The 27,146-nt window shown below is 39.8% G+C and overlaps 1 protein-coding gene and 1 pseudogene across 1 annotated transcript in view; one reads left to right on the top strand and one right to left on the bottom strand.

The window, feature by feature from the left end:
- Positions 1 to 5,504: 5,504 nt before the first annotated feature.
- LOC116270458 lies at positions 5,505 to 5,601 on the bottom strand (annotated as a pseudogene).
- A 4,189-nt stretch (positions 5,602 to 9,790) lies between these two features.
- The window catches only part of ZC3H6 (zinc finger CCCH-type containing 6), a 59,051-nt gene continuing 41,695 nt past the window's right edge, over positions 9,791 to 27,146 (top strand). The window contains exon 1 of the mRNA XM_003909131.5: positions 9,791 to 10,228. Within this exon, the coding sequence (XP_003909180.5) occupies positions 10,197 to 10,228 (32 nt within the window). The 5' untranslated portion in view covers positions 9,791 to 10,196. The remainder of the gene's footprint in view (positions 10,229 to 27,146) is intronic.

Raw genomic sequence — 27,146 nt, 5'->3', positions numbered from 1 at the left:
AATATAGATGTTATGTAACTACAAAAAGGTAAATTCACCATAAAGTCATAATGGCCCTAAATAGGTGTGCACAATATCCAAAGCACATGGAAAATTCACCAAGATAAATCATAAACTGGGTTATAAAATAAACTTTAACAAATGTAATAGTATTGAAATAATACAGAGTATATTCGCTAACCATAATGGAATTGAATAAGAAATCAATAATAAATAACAACAACAACAACAACCACCTCCAAATACTTAGAAATTAAACAACATACCTCTAAAAATTCCATAGGTCAAAGGAGAAATCACGAAGTGAATTAGAAAATACCTTGAACTGAGGCCAGGTGTGGTGGCTCACACCTGTAATCCCAGCACTTTGGGAGGTTAAGGCGGGTGGATCACTTGAAGTCAGGAGTTTGAGACCAGCCTGGCCAATATGGTGAAACCCTGTCTTTACCAAAAATTAGCTGGATGTGGTGGCACGTGCCTGTAATCCCAGGTACTCGGGAGGCTGAGGCAGGAGAATCGCTTGAACCAGGGAGGAGGAAGTTGCAGTGAGCCGAGATTGCGCCACTGTACTCCAGACTGGGAGAAAGAACAAGACCCCGTCTCAAAAAAAAAAAAAAAAAAAAGAGGAAAGAAAGCAAGATAGCGAGAAAGAAAGAAAGAAAGAAAAAGAAAGAAAGAAAAAAAATTTTGAGCTGAATGAATGTGAAAATGCAACATAGCAAAATTTGTGAGATACTGCTAAAGCAGTGTTTATAGGAATTTTAGAGCTCTGAATACTTAAAGATCTCAAATAAATAAACTTCTACCTTCAGAAATTAGAAAAAACAAGCAGAAAGAATGATACATTAAAGATAAAGGCAGAAATCAATGAAAGGTAAGAGCAGAAAAATGATAGTTAAACCAAAATCTAATGATTTGAACAGATAATTGATAAATCACTAGCAAAACTGAAAAAGAAAAAGGAGAAAAGATACAAATTACCAATCAGATATGAAAGAGGATATTTCAGTACAGACTGTACTGATAAAAAAAACAAAAACAAAAACCGTAAGTCAATTTTATGAAACACTCTTAGATTAAAAGGCCAAATCCTCACAAACTACAAACCATGTAAACTCATCTAAGGTAAAGTATACAGTCTAACAGAACAATAACTATTGAAGAAATTAAATTCATAGCTTAAAACCTTCTAAAATAAGAAATCTCAAGCCCCAGATGGTTTTTCTGGAGAATTCTACCAAACATTTAAGGAAGAAATACCAGTTTTATATGCTGTCATGCAGAAAACAGAAAAGAATACTTCCCAAATTATTTTATTAGGCATGCATTAACCCAATTCCAAAACAGTCAAAAACAAAGAAAGAAAACTGCAGACCAATATCCCTCTTGAACATAGATTTTTAAATCCTTAACTGTTTAAAATCAAATCCAACAATATTAAAAGAATAATATGCAACAACTAAGTGGAGTTCATATCAGAAATATAAGGTGGTTTGTTACTTGAAAATCAATCAGTACAATCCAACATGTTATGAGTCAAAACAAGAAAATCTACATGATTTCATCAACTGATGCAGAAAATTATTTGACAATATCCAACATCAATTCAGCAAATTAGGAATAGATAGGTTTCCTTAACAGAAAGATTTCCTTAATAGATAAACCTCAACAAATGTAATAGAATTGAAATAATATAAGTATGTTGTCTAACTATGGTGGAATTAAAAAAGAAATCAATAATAAATAACAAAAAAACCCCTACAAAACAAAAAAATAGATTTCCTCCATCTGATAAGGGCATGTCAAAAACTATGGCTAATAGCATACTTCATATGACTGAATGTTTTCCCTCTAAGATTTTGAAAAAGCAAGAGATACAAAAACTGAAAAAAAGGCAATTTTTAGCATAAAAAATAAATGAAGAAAGTCATTTTTCTGAGTGAAAAAAGCCTTATACAAAACAGCATTTATTCTATTTATAAATCATAACCATGTTTTAAATCAGGCAAAACTAATTTATAGTGAAAAAAGTCAGAGGAATGGTTGCCTCTGGATGCAGATGAGGATTGAATGGGCAGGAGCAGAGGGAAATTTCTAGGGTATAGTCATGTTTTATGTTTTCATAAAGATTTGGGTGACGCAGGTGTATGTATTTCCTGCATTTTTCAGAACTCATCAAATTGTTTTCTCAAGATTCTGTACCTCAGTGTATGTAAAATTTACCTTAAAATGGTAGTGTAAAAAATATTACATTCTAATTAATGATTTGTATGCTGAAGTGCTCAGAAGGTGCTATAAATGGAATGTTTGTGTTCCCCCCAAATTTATGTTGAAAATTTGAAATTCCATACGTTGAAACGTAATCCCCAATGTGATGGTATTTGAAGATGAGGCCTCTGGGTGGTGATTAGGTCATGAGGTTGGAGCCCTCTTGAATGAGATTAGTGCCCCATAAAAGAGAACCCAGAGGGTTCCCTTGCCGATTCCACCATGTGAAGACACAGTGAGAAGACAGCCATCTGTGAATCAGGAAGCAGACCAAATCTTCTGGCACCTCGATCTTGTACTTTCTAGCCTCAAGAACTGTGAGAAATAAATTTCTGTTGTTTATAAACCACCAGTCTATGAAAATTTGTTATGGTGGCCCAAACAGGCTAAAACCAGTGAAGTCTGCAACTTACTTTGAACTGTGTCTAAAGATACAATCGGCTGATGGATGGATAAAGAAAAGAATAGATAGCTAATAGTGTAATAAATATGATAAAATGTTAACAAAGTAACAAGTAACAGAGAAATTTGTGAAAAATGTCTGGAGATGCAATAGTGATGGTGGAGTTTGTGGGACTAGGTGCTGTTTTAAACTGATGTCTATGGGTTGGTGTCTTAGTGTGTTTTGTGCTGCTATAACAAAATACCTGAGACTAGTTGACTTAGAAACAACAATTCTGAACAACAGTTCTGGAGGCTGGGAAGTCCAAGATCAAGGCACTGCCATGTGGCCTGGTGAGGGCCTTCTTGTTGTGTCCCCACTGGTGGAAGACGGAAGGACAAGAAAGGGAAGAGCACCACGTCCTCACATGGTGCAACTGCAGAAGAGAGAGAAACAACTCCTGCCAGCCCTTTTTTTTGGCAGCATGAATCCATTCATGAGGGCAAACCCCTCATGACCTCTGCACCTCCCATTTGGCCCGCCTTTCAATATTGTTGCATTGAGGATTAAGTTCCCAACACATGAATTTTGGGGGTCACACTGAAACCATAACAGTTGGTGTCTTGGGCCTGGGGCAGGAAGCAGCTTGGGGAGGTTGTGAGAGGAGAAATTAGAAAAGAAACAGTTCCAATTGTACCCTAGTTTCCCTCACCACTGCCTTGGACAGACAGTGACCCACATTTTATATTGGTGTCCTCCAGACAAAAATCAGGGTAGTACAGAGCCTTGAGCTTGTGAAATGCTGAAAGAACAATGGAAAAAAAAAAAAAGGCTCATTAGACAGAAACTAAGAAAGATTTTATAGCTATATGAATATTAAAAAAAGATTTAAAAGACTTTAGGAAAAACAGCATCATTAGAAAAGGAGAAAGTTACTAAATAACTTACTAGGAAGGGAAAACAACTTTAGACACTATGTACAATGTCCTTGTAATAAATGAAGACTATGTGATATAACTGTAAAAGTAGTGGAGAAATACATCATTGTGAGGGATTTAAATTACTTTACTTGATTGTTTTATCAAACAGACGAAGAAAAATCTGCAGGGATATAGAAAATAAGAACTTTACAATGAATAATCCTGACCTACTGGACATATATAGAGTTCTGCATTTAACAATGAGAGAATTTACATTTTTAAAGCCCAAATGGAACATTTACAAAAATGAATCTTATACACAAAACCTCAAAATTGTAAAAAATGGGTGTTATACAGACCAAAACTTATGACCTCATGGCAGTGAAGCTAGAAGTTAAAAACACTTCTAAGTAACTCATAGGTTAAAGAATAAATTATAATAAAAATTGTAAAATAACTGAACGAAAATAAAAATACCACATGTTAAAACTTACAGGATTCAGCTAAAGGAGTTCTTCAAGAGAAATTTATAGCCGTAAATACTTATAATAGAAAAGATGCATCAAAATTAATGAAAGAAGAAGTTAAAAATAAAATAACCAAAAAGAAAGCAGGAATAAAGATATAATATGATTGAGTGAAAATTGATGAAAGAGACAATAAAAATAAGAGTGAAAAATTATGACCTACAGTAAAAGGTGAATTCTTAGGGGGAAAAAACCAAAGATTCACTTATATGAGAATTTGTTTCAACCAGACTTGGGAGTATCATAGGGGTGCAGAAAGCAGCATATATAAAGGACCCACTTTTCATATAGTAGAGTTGCCAATAGAATTTCATATAATATGCGTAGATTTTGTTATATGTAGGGGTCTTGGTACCAATCCCCCATGTATGCTGAGGGACAACTGTATATAAAATCTCCAGATATCATCCTAAATGGGAAAACTTTATAGTCATCTGGGGAAACAAGACAAGGATATCCAATAAATCCATTTCTATTTAACACAGGATTGAATGTCCTAGCGCTGGAGATCCTAGCCAGGGCAGAAAAAGAAACTGGAGTCTAAGGATTGGAAAGGAAGAAATAAAACACTGGGTGTGTGGTAACTTGTTATGCAGCAACAGAAAACAAATACAAATACAAAATACTTAAGAATAAATCTATAAAAGATGCAAGATATTTATATAAATGAAAGACACATAGGAAAAATTTCAACATTGTATTAAGAGATAGGAGTCCTAAATAAATGGAGAGATATTACATATTCATAAAATGTAAGACATAACTAAGTAATTGTCAGTTCTTTCAAAATTGGTCTATCGATTCAAGGCAATGCTGATAAAAATCTCATTTTCTTTACGGAACTTGATAACTCTAAATGTTGTATCAAATTATAAATTCTAAATGACTACTTCTAAACTCTATATTAAAACTTAAGGCCATGTATGGTGGCTCAATCCTGTATTGCTAGAACTTTGGACGACTGAGGCTGGAGGATTGCTTGAGGCTGGGAGTTCAAGACCAGCCTGGGCAACACAGTGAACCCCTGTCTCTACAAAAATAAAGACATAGGAAAAACTTACAAAATTGTATTAAGAGAAATGAGTCCTAAATAACACAGCGAGACCCTGCCTCTACAAATATACAAATAAATTAGCCAGCCTGGGCACAGAGTAAGACCTCGCCTCTACAAAAAATAAGCCAGATGTGATAGAGTGTACCAGTGGTCCCAGCTACTTGCGGCGGTGGGGGTGTGTGGGGGATGTGGACAGTGGGTGATGGTGGTGGCTGAGGTAGAAGGCTGCAGTTCTAGTTCTTGTATTATCTAGTGTGATATCGGCGATACATACACTCCTCCTTAACTGAGGCAATTAAAGACAAGGTGTCACAGACCACTAAACACTATAGTTGTGCCACTGCACTCCAGCACATCTGGATGTGCTGAGGTCATAACAAGGCTTGAGGAGGCACATCTCACACGTGCTTTTGAAAATCTAATCATCGTGCTTACGAGCTACAAAAGAATTGGAGGCAACATTTTAAAAATACTTTTTCAGGCCAGGTGCTGTGGTTCACACCTGTAATCCCAGCACTTTGGAAGGCCCAAGCGGGTGGATCATCTGAGGTCAGGAGTTAGAGACCAGCCTGGCCAACATGGTGAAACCCCGTCTCTACAAAATACAAAAATTAGCCGGGTGTGGTGATGTACGCCTGTAGGCCCAGCTACTCAGGAGGCTGAGACAGAAGAATCACTTGAGCTCAGGAGGTGGAGGTTGCAGTGAGCCGAGATCATGCCACTGCACTCCGCCTGGGTGACAGAGTGAGACTCTATTTTAAAATAAAATAAAAGCACTTTTTCAAAGACATGGCTACTGTTCAGATGCTTGTATTTTTAGGGTATGTGTGTGTGTTAAAAAACTTTCCAGTGAATAACGCAAGTATTCATTCGTAACCTCAATGTGTACTGTACAGGGAATTATTCCTGCCAAATTAATTCTGCCTCTAAGCCCCTATTTTGGTAGGTAGGCAGAAAATAGTTGTAACTGGGGCTCCCTCCCCCTACCTAGGGCCACATACACATTTAGGGTTTGTATAAGCTACCAGGAAGGATGGGGAAAAGGCCCCCTAATCCTCCAGCTAGGATGATCACCTAGGAGATGTCTTTGTCCCAAGCCTGACCAGTCTCTGAATGTCTAGTGGTCCGCAGCTCCTGTGTCACTTTGTTGCACTGTAATTTGTGCCAATATTGGGAGCCTTGGGATACCAGGGCTTATTCTTACCATCTGGGACAAAAGGCGGGCAATAAAAGGAATTTTTCTTACACTAAATGTAAAGGAATTCAAAGTAGATTAATTGGCTTTTTAAAGTATATCCTTGGCCAGGCACAGTGGCTCATGTCTGTAATCCCAGCACTTTGGGAGGCCGAGGTGGATGAATCACTCAAGGTCAGGAGATAGAAATCAGCTTGGCCAACATGGCAGAAACCACCATCTCTATTAAAAATACGAAAATTAGCGAGCATGATGGTGCGTGTCTGTAATCCTAGCTACTACTCAGAGGCTGAGGCATGAGAACTGCTTGAACCCAGAAGGCGGAGGTTGCAGTGAGCTGAGATGGTGCCACTACACTCCAGCCGGTGACGACGTGAAACTCTGTCTCAAAAAAAACACAAACAACAACAACAAAAACCAAGAAACAAAAATAATGATATCCTTTCTACTTTTTTGATGTTAAAATGTCTTTCATGAAATAACCATAAGATGCTTAATATGTTTAATTTATTTAGCAAAATTAAGTGTTGGTACCTTTAGGTCCATTACAATTTTTGTGTGCGTAGTGGGTGGGGAAGGTTGTCAAAGATAAATAAAACTGGACATTAAAGTGGTGAAAAACAATTTTATTCAGTAATTACTAACAGGAGGGGAAAGAGCAGCGTTCCATTTCAATGTAGAGGTAATTGAGCAGCTTACAGAGAGAATAGGGGAGGGTGAAAGAGCCGGAATGCATGCAAAAAATTTCAAAGTCAGTCAGTATAAAAGTGATTAGACCAGCTGTGTCAGCTAGCCGGCGATTATCACTGAAGTCAGGATTCTACCCTCCCACCAAGAATGGGAGACAGTAACCTTCCAGATGATTAAACTTCAAAGGAATGGCTTTCAGGTCCTTAGATACTCCTGAATTGTAGGAGAGAACACATACATGTCAAGGGGACAGAGGAAGGACTCACAATTGTAAGCTCTTTTTTTGTAAATGCTCCAAGAAAGGGGGTCAAGGGCCTATGGCCAGGTGGGCAGTATTGAGTTTTCTCTGGGAGACATTTAACCGAGAGGCCTGGGGAGAGATCTGCAGTCATCCTAGGAACACGACCTTTTGCTGCTACAAGCCTCACTACAGTCTGGTGGTCTCTTTTTGCTGAGGTTTTGACAAGGTCATTAAGTAACAAGAATTCTGTAGTTCTCATGATCCATATGTCATTATTAGGTAAAATCCGTTAGGTTTAAAATTAATTAGTGTAATCTCTTTGATATCTACATTGCTCCTTAACTGAGGCAATTAAAGACAGGGTGTCACAGATGTCTAAGCACTTCTAGATTCTAAAAACCCATAGCCTCAAAGGAGCACTGCCCCTCAAAGCTCACCCACACACACCTCCCCTTCGTTACCTAGAGAAAAAGACCAAGGCCTGATGACAAATTTTATCATCAAACTTCTTAAGTGGCACATGCCAACAGTTAGAAAAGGAGGCTTTTCATCCAGAGAGAACTGCACTGTCCTACACCATCACAAACCAAACACCTTAATGAAAGTTTGAAAGAAATTCTCAGACCTCCAGATACAGGGGACAGGGAAAACAGAAGTGCAAGAAAGAACAGCAACTGTTTACCACAAGGGCCTTTGGATAACTTCAAGAAATCGGCTACCCAAATTAGCTGCAGAAAGGCCTAAATTAACTAAAACAGTTACAATAAAACTGAAGTCCTGAGATTTTAATGTAACTCCAAATGCTAATATAGTTTCTTCAGATCTATCTTTCGAAAGCTTCCTAGAAATGTATTATGGCAAAATGTGGCTGTAAGTACAGGTCCTGTCACTGGCTGTATTCAACTAAAAAAAAAATAAAAAAACAAAATGCGACTTTTTTTTTTTTTTTTTTAAAGACGGAGTTTTACTCTTGTTGCTGGAGCGCAATGACTGGACCTCGGCTCACTGCAACCTCCTCCTCCCGGGTTCAAGCGATTCTCTTGCCTCAGTCTCCCGATTAGCTGGGATTACAGGCGTGCACCATCAAGCCCGGCTAATTTTGTATTTTTAGTAGAGACGGGGTTTCTTGATGTTGGTCAAGGGGGTCTCGAACTCCCAACCTCAGGTGATCCGCCCGCCTCGGTCTCCCAAAGTGCTGGGATTACAGGCGTGAGCCACCATGTCTGGCCTTTATTTTCAATGTATATGTTAATATCAAAAACTTTACATTTCTAATTTAATCCACTCATTGCAATTGTTTCTGAATGCATTCCATTTATGCATTAGTAAAATGCATTATTAAAGAAAGACAAATTAAGTCAGATATTTGGATTAATCATTAAGTCTACTGTAGTATAAAGCAAGGAACTTTCCTTCAGGACATTTAATATATTAAATGGGCCAAAACACTGACTTGTCATTTAAAAATTTTTTAAGGTCACGTTCATAAGTGTAAAAAAAAAAAAGTCATGCATAGCCGTGCGCAGTGGCTCACGGCTGTAACCCCAGCACTTTGAGAGACCCAGGCGGGCAGATCACCTGAGGTCAGGAGTTCGAGACCAGCCTGGCCAAAATAGGGAACCCTCATCTCTACTAAAAATACAAAAATTAGCCAGTCGTGGTGGCGCGTGCCTGTAGTCCCAGCTACTACGGAGGCTCAGGCAGTAAAACTGCTTGAACCCAGGAGGCAGAGGTTGCAGTGAGGGGAGTACGCCAACACCACACTCCAGCCTGGGTGACAGAGCGAGACTCCATCTCCCCCCCCCCCCCCAAAAAAAAAGCATGCCTAATGGTTATTTATAAAATACTCGCATACATTTTACGTTATTATTAGGAAATAAAGCAACGTTTATATAATTATTTCAATAGCTATTCCTATTTCAAGTAATAATGGGTAAATTTAGCACTAAATATAAAAAAAAATTGCATGGGCGAGCTGTTTTCCTTAAAACACGATTCTGAGCACTAAACGTTACAAAAACAGATACCTGCTACAACTGTGAAGGATAAACCGCATTTCCCTATTATTGCAAGAACAAAGGTTTTAACAAAAAATTTTAAGGACTCTACAGCCGCCTTGTTCTTTGTTATCCCACCCCTGCCCGCCTCGGCTAATGGTTTTGGGGCCCGTTTGCTTGGTGCGTCTGGAACTCCTCAGGCGGCGGGCCTCTGGCAGGAAAAACCGCGACCCGCACTGGGCCGGGAGCTGAGGCGCTGGTGGCCCTCGTTGGTCCCGTGGGCCGCCTCCCCCTCCTGCAGACACTCGAAGAGCCATCCGGCCGCGTCTCTCGCCGCCCGGCCCCGCCACTAGGCTGCCGCCTCCGCCGCCGCACGGAGAAGGGCGAAGACCCGCCCCTGCAGGTGATTGACGGGCAGTCTCCTCCAATGGTCAACGCGCTCGGCCCCGGCGGGCTGGGCAAGGGCCGCGGCTCGCGGAGGAATCTCTCTTGCCCTTTAGTCCCGGGCAAGGTGTTGCGGCCGGCGCCATTTTCTCGAGCCGCCTGTTTCGGGTGCCGCCATGTTGGTGAGGAGAAATCACCGTTACGGCCACTGTCCAAATCCCCGCGTCGCTGCACGCCGCCCGCCCGCTCCCACGCCACAGCCACCGGCGGCGAATAGAGACTAGAGCGGCAGCGCCGGCAGCGCGGGGCCGTTGCCCAGTGTTTGCAGTTAGAGCCCCACCTCTCTGGCGTGGTTGTTAATAGACTGGAAAGTCTGTGTCTGTGTCGCTCACTAGTAACCGTGAGTTTTTACCACTTCGTCACCTGTCGGCGGCGGCCGGGAGCAGGTTCCCGCAGGCGGCGCAGGGGTCTTCCCCGCGCCCCGTCGCCGCCGGCCTCGCAGACCTGCCCTCCAGCCCCGCCCCGTTCTTGACCAAACATGACAGACTCTGAACATGCAGGGCACGACAGGTCGGGAACCCTTCTTGTCTGTCTTTCTGTCGGATGAGAGGAGGGGTCTGGGGCGGCGGGAGCGGGCCGGGGCCGGGCGCCTCCTGCATGACCTAGACGTCTCTGTGTGGCTCCGTCAGTTCCATGACGCGCACCCTTATGTAAACTGCTGGATCGCGGCCGCGGGGGAGGTCGGCCCGGCCGCGCCCGCCTCCCCGAGCCGGGGTCGCTGCTCGCCGGCGCCGGCCCCGCCCCCGGCTGGGCACGTGCGAGCCCCCCGCCCCCGGGCGGGCTCCGTGTGCGCCGGGCGGCTCTCAGCGTCCCGGCTCGGTGCTGCGGTCCTGCCTCTTCCCGTCCAGGGGTCGGTGCTCCCGGCCAGATAGGACCAGGAATTTTCAGGAACGGGTGTGTTAATATTTGACTACTTCCCGAGAGCCGAGAACACCTCTAAAAAATAAACATGTTTGGTTTTCAGGGAAGTTTTAAGCAGCACCAAAAGGCCATCTGTTGTATACAGTCTTACCCCTTGGAATTTGAGATGGCAAGTTTCAAGTTCAGTATGTTAACACAAAATACTTAGGCTTTGCAGAAACTTAGTGTAGCATAGTTTTACCCTAACGGAAAAACTCCATCGATTATTCAGGCTTGCCCAATTTTCTAGATGGTATCACTTGAATGTTTAATTGAGATTCTGATTTTTCATTTTTTGCTCTGTGCCTTAAGAGGCACATTCTGGATTCCATTCAAGTTTGGGGACATTTACAAAGTATACTGTAGTATACTTAAATTTTGGTTATAATTCAAATTTTCGTTCGTATATATCTTTAATAATGAGAAAGGGGGGCTTTCATTCATTAAACTTACTGAAACAAAATCCATTGCATCTGATTCTTACTTAGAATATTAATTTGAAAATCTAGAACCTCACAGTTACTCCTTTGTGAATAGAAGTAATCAAAAATATACATTTTACTATAGACTATATACATTGCTGAAGTTTTGTCTGTAGTAATGTGATTTGCTTGGTAAAGCATCCTAAACCCGTTTTTAAAACCCAGAAGGAAAAAATCACAAACACTGCTGAAATTTGAAATATCTAAATGCCTAGCAATCTTGAGAGCGATAAAAGTGATATTTCAACAACTTCAGTATTGTAATAATAAAAGTGGATTGCCAGACGGCACGTCGATGAAAGGTATAATAATTTTTAGAAAGTAAAATGCACTCTTAAAATTGATAAGCTTGCACTTGGCATATTTTTAATGATTTTTTTAACGTTATCTTTTTTATTAAAAAGAATGTTCTTAGAATGGGTTGACTAATACCTTGAGAAGTTTCCCACTCTTGAGTATCTATGGACAAACCAATGATGGGGTTTTGCTAATGGAGCGAAAATCCTTTTTTTATATGGAAGAAGGAAATCTGTTTCCCTCTCTTAGTGCACAATGTAACTTCAATATATGGAGTTACGTATTGTACATCATGAAAAAACCATGTCATCAAATTCAAGTATCAAAATAATTTTGCTGGTAAGGAACTGTGATGACAGACCTTTTAAATAGCTTGAAATTTTAAAATACTGGTTTAGAGGTTAAAAAGAAAACCTTAAATAATTATTTGTAAGATATGTTAATAGCTTGGTAGTAGGAGCTAAAGATTAGTCTATTTTATTTAAAATTAGGACTAAGAGTATTTTCCAGCGATTTCTGAAGCAAAAAGATTAGTTCCACTTTAACTTAGCCAATTGTTAAGTGGCATCTTGGTTCTGAAGTGAAAGAGATGGTTTATTTTTTTTCACACTTTTTTTGTCAACCCACATGAAAAACAAAACAACTACATCAAAAACAAAGTGAATTAGAAGTCAGGAGAAATTCTACAAGATCAGATCGATGGTTGTAACCTTCCCTGGGGAACTTTTTTTTTTTTTTTTTTTTTAAAGTATTGCTGCTATTTCTGTTGGTCTGGACCTCCGCCTGGGTTTTAAGAGTTCTAAAAGCTCCCCAGAAAATTGTAATATGTGCCAAATTGAGAACTGCTGTACTCGATCAGTGTTTCCCAATGTTAGTTAATCATCAGAATCACTTCGGGGAATAAATTTTTGTTCTGCCCAGAGCAACTGAATCAGAATCGCTAGAGTATTTTTCATAGGCTCTCTGGATAATTCTTAAGAAATTTGGGGAAAAAATGGACTAATCTGCGGGGTCCCAAAATACTGTATCTTTCCATGTTATAGCTATTTTATGCTGTTATAAAAGTTTCTGTGAATTAAGTGGAGAAAAAGATAGGAAACTTGGTGTATGGAGCTAGGCTTTGTCTCAAGGATTATTACTATTTTTTATTTTTATTTTTTTTGAGACGGAGTCTCGCTTTGTTGCTCAGGCTAGAGTGCAGTGGGGCCATCTCGGCTCACTGCAAGCTCCGCCTCCCAGGTTCAGGCCATTCTTCTGCCTCAGCCTGCCTAGTAGCTGGGAATACGGGCACCCGCCTCCACACCTGTCTAAGTTTTTGTATTTTTAGTAGAGACCGCGTTTCACCATGTTGGGCAGGCTGGTCTTGAACTCCTGACCTCAAGTGATCCACCATCCTTGGCCTCCCGAAGTTCTGGGATTACAGGCGTGAGCCACTGCGCCCAGTCAAGGATACTCTTTTTATAACATTTTCAAAAATTAAGGCATATTGTGTGTGCAGGAAAAAAAACGAAGCCTATGATTTATATTTACAATTGCTTTGATTTTATACAAATTAAAATATTACTGTTTTTGTGAGAATGAGATTCTAAATGTAAATGGAATTCACAGAATGCATAGTTTTTTTCTCCTTTAAAGAATAGAGTCTTACTATATGCCCAGGCTGGTCTTGAACTCTTGGGCTCCAGCCATCCTCCCATTTCAGTCTCCCAGAGTGTTGGGATTACAGGCGTGAGCCACCATGCCTGGCGTTGTACATGTTATATAGTGAATATTTTGCACAAGATTGTTTGCCAAATGAATAACTTTAAAAAAAATACCCATTTAGTGTACTTTCCTTTAAGTATTTTCACACCTGGAGTTAAAACATTGTATTTTATAAAATGTTATTAATATAAAAATATTTGTAAATAAATTTGTGGCTATGTAGAATATAGTAGAGGACTTTTGCATAAGCCTAGAGCCTAGTTTCTGAAGGTCTTTAGAAATAGGTAATAGACTTGAAGAGGAAAGAGTTGGGGGAAATCAGAGGGAGGTATAATTCTGGTCTCTTGTTATTTAGTTCTCTTTCATTCAGTTCTCTCAGGCACAACTTAAGCCGCTTAGTTTTATATTTCAGCTGGATGTTCACCCAATTAAAACAATTCACAAACAACAACTGAAGACGAAACACTGAGTCCCTTCTTTGGACACATCTGTAGTAGAGTAGGAAAAGATAAATATAACCCAAGTAATTGTTACAGAATTTTCTGAAATATACTAATGGTAAAAGGTTTTATAGGGAATGTACTCGGGAAAAAGATAAGTTTTTAACATGAACCATGTAAGAGCTTGTAAGTCACAAAGAGTCTTTGATTGGTAGGTGGTATGAATAATACTCTCCTTTGGGAGGAGGTTTATAATATGTAAACAATCTCCCCACCCTTCCCTCGCTGCTTGTATCCTGTACAACAAGAACAACAAAACTCCAGCTAGTCAGAATTGCAAGTGGTTTATGCCCCCCCACCCCCCCAATATAGATTGAAAACTTGCTAAGAGACTGTACTGGAGAATCTGAAGGGATGAGGATGGAAAAGATGATTATACTTTTCATTTGCAACAGGGCTTTCATTTGATTCTCACATTAATCCCGTGTAGTAGTTAATTAAGGTAGTATTACAAGGTTCAGTGAATTGTCTGAGAACTCACAAATACAACCTAGATAAGAACCCAGGTATTATTATTTTCACTCTTGCCATATTATTTTCCTACTTGGATATTGTTTTCCCTCTTCATTAAGTTTGCACAGCAAAGTAATGGACTAAGTTCTGGGCTTTGATTCTTGAGTAGCTTGGAATTGTAATGTGTTATGTTTGAGAGAGCGCCCTTCATTTTGAATAAAACCTTGGTTCTGATCCTAATCTTCTAAGTTGGTTAAAGCTCTTCCCCTTTTCATGATTTTTTTCACTTGTGAAATGGAGTAGTTGCACTAGCTCATTTTCAATTTTCCTTCCCTCTTTAAAAAATCAATTTTAGTTTAAAAAATTGCAGATGCCTTTTCTCAGATCAGAGTACACTTTTTGCTTCACACAATATCTGGTTTGTAAATTAGTATGTTCCGTGGAGTAAATACCTTTCCTGACTAGCCATTAACTCAAAACTTTTTGACTCCTGAATCCACTAATTTAATTATTGTTGAAATTACTAAAGGAAATTTTTCTTTAGCAAATGTAAAAACTCCTATCAGGTCTCAGGTTTGATGTTGGAAAGCACTCTTACTCTTAGGAAGACTCTTTTTTCCCCCCAACCTCTCATAAAGAAATTATTTCATTCATTTTAAAATTTCATTTATTACATTTTCATTCTTAAGACTTACAGTGTTTCCTCTCTGCTAAGTATAGTGTTAAGCACTGGCAAAACAACTCTGTACACAACATCATGAACTTGCTCTCTGGGATCTTATAATCTAGTTGCAGAAACAGATTGGTAAATACATAGTTATAGCACAAGTACTATAATGGAGGCCTGAACTGAGTGTTGTGGGGGTACAGATGAAGGCTTCTGAGAGACATGGCATAGCTAGACCTGGAGGATGAATAAAACTTGGGCCAAGTAAATGCAGAGATACACAAAAAGCTTGGAGAAATGGCACAAGTAGGTTCAGGGATGATAAAAGTGTTAGTATGTGGAGAGTGTACAACTATTTTGGGGAATGGGGAAACGGATTAAATTTGGGGCCAGACCCTGAAGGATGTGGGGATCCCATCAAAGTCCTTTAAGCAGGAGAATGATCAGATGCATTTTTTGGTATACTACCTGGGGGATAGGAAGACATGGACTACAGAAGGGGAAATCAGTAGAAGAAAGACAAGTTAGGAAGCTTTTCAGTCATTTTCATTAAACATGAAGCTTAATGCATATTGTTCTAGGATTAGGAATACAGCAATGAAGAAAAAAAAATTCTTGCTGTAATGAAACTTACATTTTCTTGGGAGAGACAGAAAATAAATCTGAAAAACAGATGTGTTAGATGGTGATAAAGCAGAAAGGGAGATGGGGAGTCAAGTGGATGTGGGGAGGGTGTTTAGGGAAGCACTTGTGAAAGAGTAACATTTGAGCAAAGAACCCTGATACAACAATCCAGACCCAAGGTATTTGAGGAAAGAGCATCCAAATAAAGGGAGTGGGAGGTAGAGAAAGCCTGGGACAGGAATGAGCCTGATTTGATTGAGGAAAACACAAGGGATGTGGCCAGAGAAAAGAATGAGCAAGGGGGAGAGTAATAAGAGAATAAATTAGAGGGGTAATAGACAATTGTATAGGGCCTTGTAAGCCATTGTGTGGACCTTGGATTTCACTCTTGAGTGACCTGGGAGCCAGAGGGGGATTGACCATAGGAGGGACAGGATCCTCTATGGTATATGGTAAATGAGTAGTAAAAGGAACTGCTGTGGTAATTTAGGTAACAGATGATGATGGTTTAGGTGAAAATGGTTGGATTCTGGATATGGTTTGATTGGTGTTAGAACCAATAGGGTTTGCTGGTAGCTGGCTGTGGACAATGAGAGAATAGAATGAGCCAAATCTATTGTAAACATCTCGAAATCAGATGAGGACTTGACCAAAGACATTGGCAATGAGGAAGTAGACAGGCAAAATTCATGAGGTATTTCTTAGCATTGATAGAGTTGGATAGAAATATCTGGAATTTTTAGCTGATTGAAATGTTAGTTGAAATGAATGATACCACTCCAAGTATGTATGTCAAGAGGTATGGAGAAGAGCACAGAAGTTTTTGGAAACCAAGGAAGAAGAAAAGAAGGGATAGTCACAGAGCAGTAAAGAAAAATTAAGGTTAAAAATAGGTCACAGGATATACCTTATCCTAAGTTAAAATATTTTAAAGTTTGAATGAAAGGGTGCTGCAGGGTTTGCACACTGGTGGGCTTCAGGCTTAAAATCTGCCTATACTGTTTTTGCCTGACAGAGTGTTTTAAAATATCTGTATTTGAAAGCATTTAAGGCTTGACTTGTGCTCTGCCCTCCACAGTCTTATCACTCATAGTTTCTTGGCAAACTCACCACTCAAGGTGTCCCTCACTTATCTAGGGGATCTGCCTCACTAGGATAGACATTTAGGTTTATGACTCTTATGTATTAAGTCAAGTTTTCGCCTGGACAGATTGGCTACGAAAAAGAATCTCACAGATGGGTGACCTTGAATTCACCAGGTCATGCCTTCAGTTCAGAGCGGCCGGAGAACTCTATTCTCTTGTGCATTGATGCCCCTGGAGTTGTGGAACACAGTGGCCCTGCTTTAATTTTTCAGATTTAGAAACTGATCAGTGTCAGAGCAATCAGACACAGGAATGTTAATTCATGTTCAAAAATAATAACAAGGCTAGCATTTGTTTAGCACTTGCTATATGGCAGGTGCAGTTTTAAGTGCTTTACATGAATTGTTTAATCCTCACAACAACCCTGGGAAATAGGTCCTATTATTAGGCCCCTTTTCTACAGATGAGGAAACAGACAACAGATTGGTAAGTTTCCCAAGATCACAAAGTCACTCAGTAGGAACTCAAAGTAACCTGACTCCAGAGCCCACACTCTTATCTGAGCATATACATCCCCATCACAAGAGAATGCCAGTTTATTTAAGTAAAATAAGGACTAGAAATTTACATCAGGGAGTGTATTCTTTCAATGTAGAATGCTGAATGGAAAACCACATTTCAGTAGTTGCCTGCTGAGCAAGATCATGAGATAACAAGGGAGTTGATTATAAATGACTGGAAGTTTTAAATGGCATCAGCTCTGATAAAGTGATAATCCCAGCTCCATAATATACTTGTCAAGAAGTTGCTTACATCAATCTGCTTTATAGGATATCCTTTCTCCTGGGTAATGCTTACATGATAGTGTTTTGTACCTTTCCTTTTTCATTGCTTCCATTGCTGACCGAACTACTCACCTCCATATTTCTGGTAGATATATTTCTTTTCATTGCATGTTAGTATCTTAAATTTAGTTAGTCCTATCTTTTACTTGATCCTCTGTGCTTGACTTCCTAATCTCTGTTCTGGTTTATGTTTTAGTTTTACAGTTGAGCTTTCTGAGGACATTCTTATTCCCAGTATCTTTTTTTGGGTGGTTGGGTTCTGGGAGGTGTTATTTGACTGCTGCTGATGTGTACCAACCAAGACAGTAGTCATTGAGTGACTAACAATAATCAGCAGATTATTATTATTCTTGGCAAAGAGCAAGCTTTCTCTATTATGATTTTGTATTTGTTTTGTTTTGCTTTATTTGTAATTTGAGTTCCAGCTTAACATTAATACTTCAGATAACTGTTAATACACTTTCATAAATCATACCCGCATTCTTGAGTGGCAAATAAATAAATAACCAAGTTCCAAGTAGTTTCTAAAGAGAGTAAACATTAAAAGAAAGCATAAAACTACATAAAAATCAGTTGCAGTCTGTTCATACAGTTGGTATGAAAATAACCTAGATTTGGAACCCTCAGATACTCAATATTTTACATATATCAGAGTTTATAATTTCTATAACTTCATTTGGTACATAGAGAAGATACTAATATATTCATTTTATAGTTTAGGAAACAGACTTGGAAGGTCAAATAACTTGTCCAAGATGACTAAGCCCTGGGTGAGAACCACAACCTATCTATGACATTCAGTTTCAGCCGTCTTTCCCTTGCTGCATAATGATGGTTCCTCTGGTATCAGTTGCTGGATTGGGATTTTGGGCATTTATAAATGTTTTTTATTTTGGATATTACTGAATCACAGACAATTTCATCTTAGTTAATTAGAAATTCATCTTATGTAACACTTGTCTAAATCTTAAAATATACCTTTTTCTAAATCTTAAAATACTAAAATGTTAATGTATAAGGATGTTAATAATCTTTATATTTTAAGAGACTATGAAATCAAGTCTAGCTAACTTAGCTCTGTAAGTTTTTAGCTGTAGAAAGCAATTCTATTGTGTACAACTTTCAGCCTGTGAAGGGAATTCATTGAAAATGCATAGAGATCAGAAGAACTAACACCTTTCTTGCATGGATTTTTCTTGATTATTGGCAGTTAACAATAAAATGTTATTAGATCGCTGGTGCTTCTGTGTGGGGTTGAGTTTTTGTGATATCCCCTGTTAGACCCATAATGGAGGCTGTTTTCTACATCCTTGAGTTGTTTTCTGCATCATTGGAATATATAAGATCCTCTTTTAAAATTATATTTTGTATAAGCACATGAAAATGGAATTAAATAATGAATTGATATAGGAATTACCTAAGTATTTTGGCTGTACATTTAGTGCACAAAATATCCCTTTTTTGACTGCCAAATGGCCAAGTGTGAAAACAAATATTTGTTAAAGCTAGAGCAGAAGTCAGTATCATCATCATAGAGTAAACTTCTGGCATATGTTAAGATATGAAATGTTATCCCTGAAGTTATTATAATTTATTCTTAGGAATATTAGTAATCTTATTTTAAGAGTAGGACATTGTAGTGCAGTAACGATAATTTTCTCAGTGCTGCCTGTTGCTAAATTGTTCCTGTGATTGCTGTAATGCACATACAGACACTAAATTGAGGGTCACTTTCCACTAAAGTTAGTGGAATACAAAATAGGTGGAGGAACTTTCTTCCTCTAACGTCTTTATATGTGTCTGTGTTTATATATATGTGTGTGTATATAATATTGAGCAAAAATGATTATGTTGTACATAACTTTGGAGGTTTTCCTCATAAAATTCTAAAGTGGTAGAGTTTATAACATTCTGCTTTTAATTTATCTACAAAAAAAGTGAAGAATCCTCAAAAAAGATTTTCTCTTAGAAGATTCATGGATTTTGAGTGAGTCTCAGAAAAGGAAGAAAAAAATTCATAAAATAAAATAAAAATTAAATATAGTCTTTAGAAGTGATTTTGTTTAGTATAATGAATACTGGTAATGCAACTGAATACAATTGAAATTATGACAAAATTTCTATTCTGCTTTATATTTTTCATTAAAGTTTTTATAATTATTTGTTGTCTGAAAAAGGATTTAATATTCTTCTTAAATTCATTAGCTAACTCTCTCAATATTATTACACTATTTGCCTATTTGAAAATTGTTAATTTCTTTTGTACATAAATAGCATTCATAATTATTGTGACATTTTCCTCTTGCATTAATGTACATTTATACTTCATCTAATTGAGAAAATTTCAACATATAAAGTGAAACAAAAAGATTTTCATTCCAAGTTTTATGTAAAACACCTGAAATTGGAAAATGAATATTCAGATACTAAGAGTAAATTTTTTTTCTTTTTGAGACGGGGTCTTAACTCTGTCACCCAGGCTGGAGTGCAGTGGTGGGATCTTGGGCTCACTGTAACCTCTGCCTCCTGGGTTCAGATTATTCCCCTGCCTCAGCCTCCCGAGTAGCTGGGACTACAGGCCCACAACGCCATGCCCGGCTAATTTTGTATTTTTTAGTAGAGATGGGGTTTCACCGTGTTGACCAGGCTGGTCTCAAACTCCCAACTTCAAGGAATCTGCTGGCCTCAGTCTCCCAAAGTGCTGGAATTACAGGCATGAGCCACTGCACCTAAATGACATACTTGAAAAAATATTCTCAGGCCAGGTGTGGTGGCTCACGCCTGTAATCCCAGTACTGTGGGAGGTCGAGGGTGGATCACCTGAGGTCAGGAGTTCAAGACCAGCCTGGCTAACATGGTGAAATCCCACCTCTACTAAAAATACAAAAATTAGCTGGGTGTGGTGGTGTGTGCCTATAATCCCAGCTACTCGGGAGGCTGAGGCAGGAAAATTGCTTGAACCCAGGAGGCGGAGGCTGCAATGAACCGAGATTGCGCTGCTGCACACAGCCTGGGTGAGAGAGCGAGACTCCGTCTAAAAAAAAAAAAAAAAAAAAAAAAAACTCACTTTTTGTTGTTGTTGTTCAATGATTAATAGACTATTTAAGCAAGAATACATATAGTCATAATTGCCAGACTTTTTGACAGGTTAAATGTTGGATCCAATTTTCGTTCCCAGATAAGTTTTTCTTTCTTATCCCTGTCAGTTTGAAAACATAATACCAGAAGAAGAGGGGCCCAATTCCACACAGAGCTCCCAAGAGTGAGTTTTTAGGAGTGGGTCTGAAATTAGGAAAGACATTTGCTGATTTTGCATAGGTCGAACGAAATCAAGGCAGGATTTTCGATGAGTCCTTGGCAGTTAGGGTAAGCAGGTTTCAGCCAGGCTTTTAATGGTCAACCACTTGGCCTGTGCCCGCTGGGTTTCCGGAAATATGGCCTATTTGGCTGGGTCGAGGACATAGTGGCCAGGTGCTAAGGAGTATACTTTGGGAATGACATCTTGGCGACCCAGTGCACAGCTCACTTTGTTTTGGAAATGAGATTGGCTCTGTCGTCCAGGCTGGAGTGCAGTGGCACAATCTTGGCTCACTGCAACCTCCACTTCCCGAGTTCAGGCGATTGTCCTGCCTCAGCCTCCCAAGTTGCTGGGACTATGGGTGCATACCACCACGCCCAGCTAAATTTTGCATTTTTGGTAGAGATGGGATTTTGCTAGTCTTGAGCTCCTGGGCTCAAGTTAGCTGCCCACCTTGGCCTTCCAAAGTGCTGGGCTTATAGGCATGACACTGTGCCTAGCCAAATTTTTATTACACTGTTTAGATATAATGGTAACTGAATGATCATGCAACAATCTCTGACCTTGTGACATTCAGGGATACCAAAAATGACTTGAGATGGGCCAAGGCAGAATTGGAGAAGCATACTTTGGCTGAATACTTAGGCCAAAGTATAATTTGGAACATTTCTTTTAAAAAATCTACTCCCCTTATGCCCCCCAGTTGCAGTACCTTATAATTATAGTTAATCTAGTAGCAGATACTAGATTGGGATATTAGATATTTACAGGCCAAATGCCCGTTTGGGATATTACTAAGTAACAGGCCATTTCACTCTGGTTCATTGTAGATTCATCCAGTAAGCATTTCTAGAGAACTGCTATATGAAAATACTGTGGAAAGTATCAACTTTTTAAATAAACTTTCGATATCATGACACCTAGAAGATTATTTTCTGATACATTCTAAGGGAATTTTATTTTCTGAGATTTGTTTCCGTGGAATTTCTAGTTCTCCAGTCTGCACTGAAAGCCTAAATCAAGAGGATAATTTGAAAGGTAATGAAAGTAAATCAATTCTAGCTTAGATACCCAAGAGAGTAAATGAAATATAAAAAGAATAACTTTTAAAATGTCTCAAAAAAAGCTATGGCAAGTTAATTCACAGTTTGGTTTATTCACGCAATAGTCTGTCTCTGCTTATGACATAAAGTATAATATATTTTAGGAATAGTGTGGTTTTCTTCATGATGTCAAACATACAAGCTTATGGATATATTTAAAAATGCTTAATTTTCTAGATTAATGTTCAGCACTACTTCTTCCATCTTGCATTGGATGGGGGCAGATAATTAATAATTAGCAAATATTTTCTTATCAAAAACCAATTTGTTGGAAACATTTTGAAGGAACTCTTTGTAAATAAAATACATAGCATGCCTTTCTGTTTTACCAGACAGTTGCTGATTTATCCTTTACTTGGTTACTTTGAATCATCATTAACATCTATTGTCACCATAATCCCTGTGATCACTAGATGTCATACTCCATTTTATGTTTTAGGGTTGCCTTGGGGAGACTGAGAATATGAGAGGTGTTCATGCAGACTGCTGCTGTGTGTTGCATAGAGATGGAATAAAGTACAAATATCTTCAGGAACAGACTCCAAACTTGGTTTATTCCAGCTTCCTTTCTTTTTTTTTTTGAGATGGAGTCTCGCTCTGCCGCCCAGGCTGGAGTGCAGTGGCCGGATCTCAGCTCACTGCAAGCTCCGCCTCCCAGGTTCACACCATTCTCCTGCCTCAGCCTCCCGAGTAGCTGGGACCACAGGCGCCCACCACCTCGCCTGGCTAGTTTTTTGTATTTTTTAGTAGAGACGGGGTTTCACCGTGTCAGCCAGGATGGTCTCGATCTCCTGACCTCTTGATCCGCCCATCTCGGCCTCCCAAAGTGCTGGGATTACAGGCTTGAGCCACCATGCCCGACCCCTTTCATTTTTTTTTAAACCTGTTCCAGACAATTTTTCATTGTTATCCTCTGAAGGAAAATAAGAGAAATTTCCACTTAGAATCCCTTCTCCTTGGATTTATAACCTTTCCCAGTTCATTTCTGTGGAAGTATTTGTAGTCCAGCGTAGTAATTCTATTCAGATATGTGTAGTTAGGTAAGTCACGAAGGGAAAGGAAGCTTTCATTGAGGGCTATCTACTAGGTGGTACAATGATAGGTAATTACTTAACTTTGTCTCAATCCTTAAACAACTCTGCAGTGGTAAGGGTGATTAATTCATCCCATTTTGTAGAGAAGGAAACTGAATGTTAGAGGGATGGCATAATTTGTTCATGTTCATATAGGTAGTACATTGGGAAGCAGAATTTGAACACAGATCTTTCTGATTCTAGAGCTTTGTGTTCTTCTACCTTACTATGATGCTAAGTAATTAATGTTAATGCGCCACTTAAGTTTAAAGCCTTAAGTAGTCCTTTTAAGAAATCTTTTGTTGCTGGTTATTCTCATTTAACACTCCTATTTTAATTTCCAGGTTCAGGTGACCTCACTTTGCCAGAACCGTGGGTCTTCATTAAATAAGAGATTTCATTCGGTTTTTGTTTTGGTTTGGATCCTCTCTAACTTTAGGTAGAAATTGCTGTTCTGGCAATCACCTACCTCACTATATTCCACTCTCTCTTCTAGATATTGGTGCTCAGCCCTTTTTTGAACTGCAAACCTTATTAATAAAATAGTTTTCATTTCTTTGAGCATTCTTCTTCTCACTGCCACCACCCCCCACCACTGACTTTGATGTGTAGCTGAACTGAGCCACTCTTTTTTTTTTCTTTTTTTTGAGACGGAATCTTGCTCTGTTGCCCAGGCTGGAGTGCAGTGGCACAACATCGGCTCACTGCAACCTCCACTTCCCGGATTCAAGCGATTTCCAGCTAATTTTTGTATTTTTAGTAGAGACAGGGTTTCAACATGTTGGCCAGGCTGGTCTCGAACTCCTGACCTCAAGTGATCCACCCGCCTCGGCCTCCCAAAGTTTTAGGATTACAGGCGTGAGCCATCATGCCTGGCCCTGAACCACTCTTTTTTTTTCGAGATGGCATCTCGCTCTGTCACCCAGGCTGGAGTGCAGTGACGCGATCTCAGCTCACTGCAAGCTCTGCCTCCCGGGTTCACACCATTCTCCTGCCTCAGCCTCCCGAGTAGCTGGGAATACAGGCACCCGCCACCATGCCCGGCTAATTTTTTGTATTTTTTTAGTAGAGACGGGGTTTCACCGTGTTAGCCAGGATGGTCTCGATCTCCTGACCTCGTGATCTGCCTGCCTCGGCCTCCCAAAGTGCTGGGATTACAGGCGTGAGCCACTGCGCCTGGCCCTGAACCACTCTTTACCAACTTATCTGGGACCCTGAAATGAAATAGGGTGATCTATTTTCTAGCTTTATATGATTTTCTGGCTTCATATGGTTAAGCCTTTTTACCTTTTTTTTTTTTTGAGACAGGGTCTCTGTCACCCAAGCTGAAATACAATGGCCCAATGATAGCTTGCTCTAGCCTCGACCTTCCAGGCTCAGGCGATTCTACCACCCCAGCCTCCAGAATGGCTGGAGCCACAGCCACACACCGTCACACCTGGCTAATTTCTGTATTTTTTTTTATAGAGACAGGGTTTTGCTGTGTTGCCCAGGCTGCTCTCATGCTCCTGGGCTTGACCAGTTTACCCTCCTCAGCCTCCCAAAGTGCTGGTATTACAGGCATGAACCACCGTACCCAGCTTTTGAAAAACCTGTACAATAAAAGATTTGGACTAATGTTATTTGAGCACTTAAAAAAATGCTATTCAATAAAAAAAAAAAAAAAAAAAAAAAAACCTATAGCATCTTATAACTCCAAATCCCATGCTGTCACCCAGCTGGTCTGCCCTGTGGCCACCATTTCCTGACAAACATTCAAATAACTCCTGAGGAATTGAAGTAATTCACATTTATGACTCAGTGACACTGGCCTTGTCTCAGTTCCTATAGTGTGTCATACTCTTTTCTACACAGAAGTTTTGCTCATCCTATTCGTTTGTTTGCAGAGGTCCCTTCCCCATCCCCTGTCTCTCAGGCAGACTCCTCATCTCAGTTTATTTACGACTTCCTCAGGGAAAGCCTTCCACACTTCCGTGACGGATGACTTTCCCCTGTTGTGTGCGCTCATAGCACCATTTACCTACTTCATATACTTGTGTGGTTATTTTATGTTTATTTGTGTGATTCTTCGGTGTCTGTGCTACCCCAAGATTAAAAACTTCATGAGAGAAGAAATCATGTCTTTTTCTTGTTTTTGTTTGCCATTGTATCCCCACTGAGAATGTGGTGAATAAATACATGTTAAATGAATGAATGGCCTTTTTTTTTTTTTTTTTTTTTTAAAGCTGGAAGGACATACAATTTTTACATGCATATAGTTTTTAAGAATTGCGACTCCAGATATTTTGGATTTCATCTCTGGATTAAGTCAGAATGTCAGACAATTGTGTACTCGCACAGTAGTACTTTGTTCCTTTACATAATTGTTTTTTCTTAATTGAACTTTGGTAGTGTGCCCTTGGCTCAAATTGGCATATTCTGTAAGCAATAAAATGTTGCATTGATTGTATGGACACTCTTGAGGACAGTGTCTGTCATACCAAGTACTGTCCATTACATCAGGTAATATTGTCATTATGAGGACTCGGAGAAATTTCTCTCTGATCTTACTCTCAGAAAAAAAGTGTGGTTTTCTTGAGCAACTGGTCTGTTTTTGTCTTGGAAGTACTGTTGTATTAGGCCTAATTTTTATTTCTTGAAGCTCAAAGCCAGATTTGCCACTCACATCTAAAAATTAGTTAGGGGTTTCTGGCATACACTATGTAAGCTAATCTTAGTTTTAGTTTCATCTTAATCTCTAGAATTTTAACTGTGATTATGTGATTATTTACATATTTCATAGATTGTTTAATAAAATACTCTTTTTTTTTTTTTTTTTGGAGCAGAGTCTCACTCTGTCGGCCAGGCTGGAGTACAGTGGCACGATCTCAGCTCACTGCAACCTCTGTCTCCTGGACTCAAGCAATTCTCCTGCCTCATCCTCCTGAGTAGCTGAGATTATAGGCATGTCCCATCATGCCTGGCCAGTTTCTGTAATTTTAGTAGAGATGGGGTTTCACCATGTTGGCCAGGCTGGTCTCGAACTCCTGACCTCAGGTAATCGCCCACCTTGGCCTCCCAAAGTGCTGGGATTACAGACATGAGCCATCGTGCCAGGCCTCAATAAAATATTTTATAAATACTTCTAAGGAATAATATAAATACCACCAGGGCTTAAATAAATAAATATAAATCAATCTGCTTGTTGGTTAAGTAATGTTTCTCGCCACACAGAAAGTGGAAGAGATAGATGAAGAAGAAAATAAAGCTTATTACATGTTGGGAGGGATTCTAGGCGCTAAGTTCCTTTTTTTTGAGACAGAGTCTCATTTCTGTTGCCTAAGCCGGAGTGCAATAGTTGGATCTCAGCTCACTGCAACCTCTGCCTCCCAGGTTCAAGAGATTCTCCTGCCTCAGCTTCCCAAGTAGCTGGGACTACAGGCACCCGCCACCACGCTTGGCTAATTTTTGTGTTTTTAGTAGAGATAGGGTTTCACCGTGTTGGCCAGGCTGGTCTCGAACTACTGACCTGAAACAGTCTGCCCACCTTGGCTGTCAAAGTGTTGCGATTACAGGCGTGAACCACTGTGCTTGGCCAATTCTAGGCATTATGTTCTAATTGGTTCACTTGGGGACTGGAAATTCTCCATTTTATTTTATTTTATTTTATTTTATTTTCTGCTTATGTCACAAAAGCACAGACATTCTTTTTTTTTTTTTTTTTTTTTTGAGATGGAGTCTGGCTCACCAGCCAAGCCCAGGCTGGAGTGCAGTGGCACAATCTCGGCTCACTGCAAGCTCTGCTCGCCTCCCGGGTTCACGTGGTCTCCTGCCTCAGCTTCCCAAGTAGCTGGGACTGCATGCCACCACGCCCGGCTAATTTTTTGTAATTTTAGTAGAGACGGGGTTTCACCATGTTAGCCAGGATGGTCTCGAACTCCTGACCTCATGATCCACCCACCTCGGCCTCCCAAAGTGCTGGGATTACAGACGTGAGCCACCGCGCCCGGCCAGCACAGACATTCTTAACAAAGAGTTCTGAGATGGGATGTGAGTATTTGTTAAGCTAAGGGACATAGGGTCAACACTTTTGAGTGCACAGACTGGGAACCTGGCAGAGGTTTTTGTTTTTTGTTTGTTTTGTTTTGTTTTGAGATGGAGTCTCGCTCTGTTGCCCAGGCTGGAGTGCAGTGGCGTGATCTCAGCTCACTGCAAGCTCCGCCTGCCGGGTTCACGCCATTCTCCTGCCTCAACTTCCAGAGCAGCCAGGACTACAGGTGTGCGTCACCACGCCCGGCTAGCTTTTTGTATTTTTAGTAGAGATGGGGTTTCACCGTGTTAGCCAGGATGGTCTCGATCTCCTGACCTCGTGATCTGTCCGCCTTGGCCTCCCAAAGTGCTAGGATTACAGGTGTGAG

Source organism: Papio anubis, chromosome 14 (assembly GCF_008728515.1).
Source record: "Papio anubis isolate 15944 chromosome 14, Panubis1.0, whole genome shotgun sequence".
NCBI lineage: Eukaryota > Metazoa > Chordata > Mammalia > Primates > Cercopithecidae > Papio > Papio anubis.
The sequence above is the reverse complement of the archived record's forward strand: the minus strand, read 5'-3'. Positions and strand labels throughout refer to the sequence as shown.